This window comes from Teleopsis dalmanni, chromosome 1 (genome assembly GCF_002237135.1).
Source record: "Teleopsis dalmanni isolate 2A chromosome 1, ASM223713v2, whole genome shotgun sequence".
Lineage (NCBI taxonomy): Eukaryota > Metazoa > Arthropoda > Insecta > Diptera > Diopsidae > Teleopsis > Teleopsis dalmanni.
Window position 1 is genome coordinate 30,742,113 of NC_051846.1, and position 7,667 is coordinate 30,749,779.

At 28.9% G+C, this 7,667-nt stretch overlaps 1 protein-coding gene across 1 annotated transcript; it reads left to right on the forward strand.

Moving 5' to 3' along the window:
* The first annotated feature begins 217 nt into the window (after positions 1-217).
* On the forward strand, positions 218-5,676 carry LOC119678977. The gene is made up of 3 exons (XM_038091114.1): positions 218-2,363; positions 2,409-3,154; positions 3,242-5,676. Exons 1-3 carry the CDS (start codon positions 351-353, stop codon positions 5,595-5,597), a joined length of 5,115 nt encoding a protein of 1,704 aa, XP_037947042.1. The 5' UTR covers positions 218-350; the 3' UTR covers positions 5,598-5,676.
* The last annotated feature ends 1,991 nt before the right edge of the window (positions 5,677-7,667 follow it).

Consider the following 7,667-nt stretch of genomic DNA (forward strand, 5'->3'; position numbering starts at 1 on the left):
ATACCCAGATAGACTTTAATCATAAATATGATGTTATTTGTGGTGATGTGTTTGCTTTGCCAAATGAAAATAAAAAAATTTCCACTGACAAACAGCAAACTATGAAAACAATATCACCAACAATGACGCAGTCGGAAAATTTCTATAGAAGAAATATTCATCTAGGGAAAATTCAAGTTCAACAGAATGAGCAAGTTCAAGAAGAAAATTTTTTAAATTTGAGCACACGAGCTGAGCAAAAAAGTAATAATAGCTGCGTTCGAGAAGAACAAGAGCAACAACAACAATATGAAAAGACCAATGATGACGTCAAATTGTTAGCAACAAATTTAATAAATATTACTAAAAATATGAAAAGATGTAGCGATGAGCAACAACTGGCCCAGAGTGAGAGCAGTGATTTGCTCTTTCAACAAGTTATTAATGATGAAGATGAAACGTTTGCAAAAACAACAACTAAGACTAAAACTAAAACTAAAACACCCGCAATGAGTAAAAATCTAGCACATTTAGATATAATTTATAAAAATATGAGCCATCAAATAGCTAACTCTTCGAATGATACGCTCAATGCTATAGCCACCTTAGACGTATTGATCGACCACCAGCAAATATGCTCAGATGTGCGCGATACGTCTTTGCTAGTAGAGGTACCAGTTGCTGTAGGTACTGCGTCGGAAACATATCCATCAATACGTTTAGTACTAGCGCAGGCCATATCGCATGAGAACTCATTACACAAAGCATCGATTTTAGAAAAAACAGAATCATCAGCGGCAGAAGTGACCAAGAATGTTTCAGATTGTGCTACACCTGAAAAATTGACTAAAGAAATTCAAGGTCTTGGAAAAAATATAGATGAATCACGACAAACGGAAGTGATTAATGAAAAGTGCGTGAAAAGTGAAAAAACTGACATGACCATTACGAAATCAATTAGCGTAGAAAGTGAGGAAGAATACATAACTGAATCATTAACGAGTTCCGGTATTGGTGCGGAAGAACTTACTGAAGTCGAAGTTAATGAAATGAAGTACGAAATGAAAAGTGCTGAAAGTGCTACGACTCAAGGTCGTTCGAGCTATAAAAGTGATGTTCCATCATCTGTAACTGTACGTAGTAAAACACCGAATAGTGGTTTAAGCGATACAAAGAACATAAAAAACGATTACAGTAGTTCTCGATTAAAAAATGAAATTGTAACACCAACACAAACGCGTCTGAATACTTCTATAGGTTTTAACAGCAATCGCGTTAAAATTGATCCAAAAAACCCGGAATCCGTGCGTACAGGTACTAATGTCGGTTACAGTAGTAATGCCGGTGTGAAAAGTGAGCCTATTACACATAATGTAACTACTGGTACCACTAATACTTATAACAAACATAATTCTAATATTTTGAGTTCCACTCGTAATCCACCAATTACTCCATACAATAGCAAAAATGATGTAATTCAATCAAGTGTTCCACGTCGAAGCAGTGCTAGTGCTGCACCCACAAAGCGTGGAGTTATAGATTATACTGAACTAGGCTTACGTGATACTACTAATAAGCGGCATAGTTCAGGAATGGACTATACTAAAGACTTATCTGAACGTGTTATACGAGAAACTGCTAACAAAAGGCATAGTACAGGTATGGATTATACTAAGGACTTGACTGAACTTGGCGTACGTGAAGCTTGTAACAAAAGACATAGTACAGGCATTGATTATACTAAGGATTTAACTGAATTTGGTTTACGTGATGCTGCTAATAAGAGATATAGTACTGGTATTGATTATACTAAGGATTTATCTGATTTTGGTACAGTAAAAACTCCACGGAAGGAAAGTGAAATAAAACATTCCTATTCGGTTGATGCTATGCCGTCGTCGCTACCAACGAGTACGCGTTTGAGGCGCCAACGACGTATGTATTCACAGGACTCCGCCGACGATTCCGAAAGTGCACTTGAAAAACTGAATCGTTTACGTGCGCGTATATCGGGTGCATTAAGTGAAGTAAAAGGAGTACTTAAACAATATAGCACTGAAACGGAAGCTGAATCTGATAATACGTTGGATAATAAAAACATACTGGAGTCAAAAAAAGTTGATGATGGACCAGTACAATTTCGATTTGTGAAGAAGGTGCGTAGAAGGAGTTTTTTCAATGAAGCAGATGAAGATGCAGTAAAAACTGTGGCAGAAAATAATGCAACTGAAACAAAAACTGAAGCGATGAATAGTGAAATTGTTTCAAATAAAAGTGCTGAAGAAATCAAACCAATCAATATTAATGAAGACAGTCAAGATTCGGAAAGTGGTAAATTGCTAGACTTAAAAACTGTTGCTGCTAATGAAGAATCATTAGATTTAATAAATAAAAATATAAAAGATAATTTGTTAAAACAAAATGATGAGAATAATAATGAAGCTAAAACTGTAAGTGAAAATGAAAAATTAGAGAATAAAAGTGATGAAAGCTGTAATAAAATAAATAATAATTACATTACAAGTGCTGTACAATTACAAGCAGTTTCTAATGAAAATCAAATTTCTGAACAAAATTTAACTTCAACCATAGATGAAGTTGACAAAGCAGTCTCGGGTAGTGCCAAAAATGACTTAAATGTAATGAATGCCCAATTACAAGTAGTGGAACATACACGACGTTTATCACCAAAGTTAAAAAATAAAGATACTAATAATAAAAAAAGTGCTTCTGAAAAGCTATTGCCAAATTCAGAAAGTATTAACTCGGTTAATAAAAATAAAAATAAAAACTTAAATTTAAATTCAGAAGTGCAAAATATTGAATCAAAAAGAAAGTTATCACCAAAGTTAAACAAACAGGAAACTAATAAAAAAATTCCTCTTAAAGTGGAAGAAAATACTAAACCCTCGATTCATATTAAAAAAGACACTTCACCAATGCATGAAAATAAAAAATTAAATGTAGAATCTTTAAAGTCTGAAAGCACTGCCGACAGCTCGCTTAATAACAATTCTCATAAAAAATTAGTTCCAAATAAAAATGAAAATTCTCAAATTAGCACAACCGTTGCCGACAGCTCGCCTAATAACAATTCTCATAAAAAATTAGTTCTAAATGATAACGAAAAATCTCAAATTAGAACAACTGTTGCTAAAAATGAAGCAGAACTTAAGCAATTATCTTCAATAAAAAATAAATCAGAAACTTCTAACTTAGAAAATAATTCACTTAATACAACTGTTAATTTAAATAATTTAAGTTCAATAAAAAATGAAACTACAAAGACGTCTATAATTAACAATAATAAACTAACAAAATCAAAAAAATTAGAAAACGAAGCAGTTGCCATGACTGAAAAAATTCCCACAATCAAATTGGAGCAAGGTCAACAAAATGATGAAAAAACGCTACAGATTACTGTGGTTGAGAAGTCTGAAAAAGAATTAATAGAGACTATATCAAATGTAGAAAATCTTGCCACCCCCTCATTGCAGCAAAACAGTGCAGATAATATAATATCAGAAAATAAAGTCACAAAACTAAGGTCACAAAATAAAAACTCAAATGAGCCAGAAAAAAAACGATTATCATTAAAGAGAAATGATAGTGAAATAAGACGTGCCTCTATTGCAGCTGTCGAAATATCTAAAATAATACCATCCTTTGATGAAGAAACATCCGTAGAAATTAAATTAGAAAGACGTCCCTCAGACTCCACAGCAGTCGTCAAGAAAAAAGTGCAGGGCACAAGCACTAAATTTGCATCCGTCATGGAAAACGATTTAGCGACAAAGGTTAAAAAGGTCACTAAAGTTAAACGTTCTTCAGTGAAAAAGAATGCAACAGATGCTGACGTTATAGCTGCTGTTGCAACTACAGCACACCAACAAAACACAATACTAACAACAAATCAAATTACAACTGAAGCCAAAGAGGCCAAGACAAGTGCGACATCAATTGTTGTCGATAATGGCGAACTTATCAATGAAAATAGTTTATGCAATAATAAAATGTTGCCAATTACTAGAACAGCTACACAAACACCCACAGAAAAACCAATAATAAATAATCAAACGAAATCAATGCCCAATGATGCATCATTAACAATAGCCGAAGTGCCAATGATGCCAATGATGCCAATAATGCCAACAACGACTACTAACGACGCCACAGAAGTTATAAAATCGCAAAATCAAAATTCTGTACCGCAAAATCTAGAAATATCGCCAACATTACAAGTTCCATTGCAAGACGGTACAGTACGAAGTAATAGTGAATCGGCAGAATTAAAAGTTGTCTGCGAAACTCGCACTGAACCAAATAACTCGGAAAAGCTAGTGAAGAACATAATTAAATCAAAAAGTGAACAAGATGAAAAATTAACTCCTCCTGAAAAATTAATAACAAGTACGGAAGAGAACAAATATATTGATGCAGAAAAAATACAAAATAAAACAACAACATTAATACACAGTCAAGAGTTGTTGGATATCAAAAAACCCATTAATCAAGAAATAATTCCAAGCGAAACGCACGATAAACAAGCTCAATCAAGCGAAAGTCAACAGGTGTCCATAGCTGCCATTGCCAACACCAACGCTGCGATATTGCAAAGTGAAAACTCAACGAGTGCGGACGCGGTTAACGAACGCTTTAAGGACGCAACACCGAAAATAATTTCAATTGCAACTAATGTAGATGCAACTACAAAAACTGAAAGCATCGATACTGCCCCGAACAGTGTTCAAGTAATCGTCGAATGTAACGCAACCGACACAAGTGAGGAAACAACAACAGCAACAGAAGAAACCATGCCCGAATTACAAGTCTTACCAGCACCTGTGGTTACAGCACCACAAGTAGGTCATAAGGAACATCACAGTGGTAAAAAGAAAGTTATTATAAAAAAACTTATAAGACAATGCTCGAAAGATAAGACAATAACAGCACCGCCTAAGGCTAATGAAAATACTAGCTTAATTGGCGAGGCAAACATAGAAAACAATGATATTAACGTTATTCCTCCGGAAGAACTGGAAAATGCAATTGAAATAACAACAATTGAAACAGATGTGGAGGTTTCCACAAGTGAAATTGAAATACCGGTTGCACCACCAAAAAAACCGCGACGTGTTAAAAAGAAAGTTATTATTAAGCGTCAACAACGTAAACTTTCCATAGGTGATACATTCTTTAGAGGTCCAGAAGAGGAACCTGTTGTATCCGAAATAGAAACACTTGAAAAGCCTATAGCATATGTGACAGATGATGAAGATGATGATAGTATGAAAGAGAAAAATGATGAACCTGTTCAACCGCTGAAAAGTTGCATGAAATCGCGTGAGTATCAAATCGGTGATATAGTTCTATACGCTGAACGATTTAAGAAGACACAAATCAGATGGAAGAAAGGACGTGTGATTGAACGCATAACAAGTATATCATATATGCTGGATATTGATGGTAAAGAAGTGCCTTCACATGTGAATTATCTCAAGAAGTTTACAGAACGTAAAGTTAATTTTGGGGGCAAAGAATATTTAGAAATTGACTATGAACAGATTGAAGAGGAGGAGAGACTTGCGCGCACCTACAGCATATGGAATATGGTATGAGTAATGATACTTTGAATTAAAGTTAAAAAAATATTTTTTTAAATTTTATTTCATATAAAGTTATAGTGTTGTGATGAAATGGAAATAGATGTAATTTTTTTTAATTTGTTATAAACTTCTTATCATTAAATACTTCACTTTTTAACACTTTACTTTTTTTAACAAAAAAGTTGTTATTAAAAACAATGATCATTAAAATTAAGTTCTTAATTAACAACTTAGTCTGAAGCCTACAAACATTTATTTAGTGATAATAATTAATGTGAATAATATAATAATAATTAATATTGAAATTGAAATTGTCTATAAAATATTCAATATACTATATTATATACTTTATATATTATGTATATAATTATATATACTGTAATATATAATTTACTACAATTGGTTTTTAAAAAAAATATAAAATTTAACTTAAAAGTTGGTATATACTAATATCAAAAATTTATTTAAATTAATATATAATTATTTTATATATATCATTATATATAATAATAATGTAATAATATTAAATTTATTAATTATATATTTTTACTTATATTACATATATGTGTAATATAAAAAAAAAAACAAATAAAAAAATAAATTTTGAATATGTATATGTAAGGCATTAAATTTTTCAAATTACTTTCATATACATGCATACATATATAAAACTCTTCCGGCAATTTTATTTTTTATTTATTGTGAATTTTTTATTTTGAATGAAAAATTCATTATGATATTAGTTATATACTAATACCTCAAAAAAATATGTATATTTTTATATTATTTTATATTTAATCTCAATAAAAACTATGGTAATTTCTAAAAACAGAATTAAAAATTCAAAATAAATAAAAAATAAAATGCCGGAAGAATTTTTTTATTTATATGTAATTTATGTAATTAATAAAGAATTACATTTTTTATAAAATTTTTAAAATGAAAATCGACTACTTTTTTTTTTATTTTTTTGGAAAATAAATAAATTAAACCGATGAAAGATAAAAGATATATAAAAAATGAAAGATAAAAATAAAGTATTTTAAGTATTTAAGATTTAAATATTTCCACTTGATCACAACACTAAAAAAATTTAGTGTGTAGATTTTGTTATATATCATAAAAACAATTTTCCATAATATTTGTAATTGTTATATTTAAAAATATTTTAAGTTATTTTTTTTTTTTGAGTTAATTAAAAAATTTATTATAATTTTTTAATGATCTCATTTGTCTTTATTATAAAATTTTTTTAATTTAGATTTGTAAATGTAAATACTAATTGTTACTTTTCAAATGTACATTTTTTTGTAATTAAATTGAATTTTATACTTTTTGAAAAATGCATATATTTTTAAAATTTAGTTTTGTGTAGTATTAAGCAGTTTTTGTAAATATTTCTATATATCATCTATCACATATATCATATATAAATTTTTAAGAAAATGATAAAATTTGGCATTTAGTAATTGTGATCAACTTAAAAATAATTGATAATTATTATATTGTGTCAAAAAAGAAATAATGTAGAAAAATATTTGAAAAATATAATACATATAAAACACATAAAATAAACCTATATATTTTAAAAGTAATATATTATCATAAAAATAATATTATCAGTTTTAAAAGCAATATAAAAAAGTATTTAATAATATGCACTTTATGCATAAGAAATAAAACTAAAAAAGTAATATTTTATTATCACACACACAGTTACCAATTTTATGAAATAAATTAATAAATATTTTATAATTATAATAATTATAATTATAATTTGATTTAATAATTATAATTTTAATTAATAAAAATATTATAAATATTAAAAAATATTTATAATTAAATAAAATATTAAATTATAAATAAAATAAAATAATAATACGTATAATATGCAATTTTTAAACTAAAATTTTTTTTATCATAAATAAAAATATTTCCTTTAACATCTAAAAAAATAATTTATTATTTTAATTATTTCAGTTAGGAATTTTATTTTCGTTACAGATCAGAGCTCCTTTTTTATATGCATATAATCTCAAATAATGAAAATAAATATTCAAGCAATAGCTAAATTCATGTAAA

Excerpts from the sequence above, each read along its gene's own strand:
- LOC119678977 (XM_038091114.1), top strand. The coding sequence starts at position 351 with ATGAAAAGATGTAGCGATGAGCAACAACTGGCCCAGAGTGAGAGCAGT. Across the intron at positions 2,364-2,408 it reads ATGAAGAATCATTAGATTTA|AATAATAATGAAGCTAAAAC; the intron begins ATAAATAAAAAT and ends CAAAATGATGAG. Across the intron at positions 3,155-3,241 it reads AAAAATGAAGCAGAACTTAA|TTCAATAAAAAATGAAACTA; the intron begins GCAATTATCTTC and ends AAATAATTTAAG.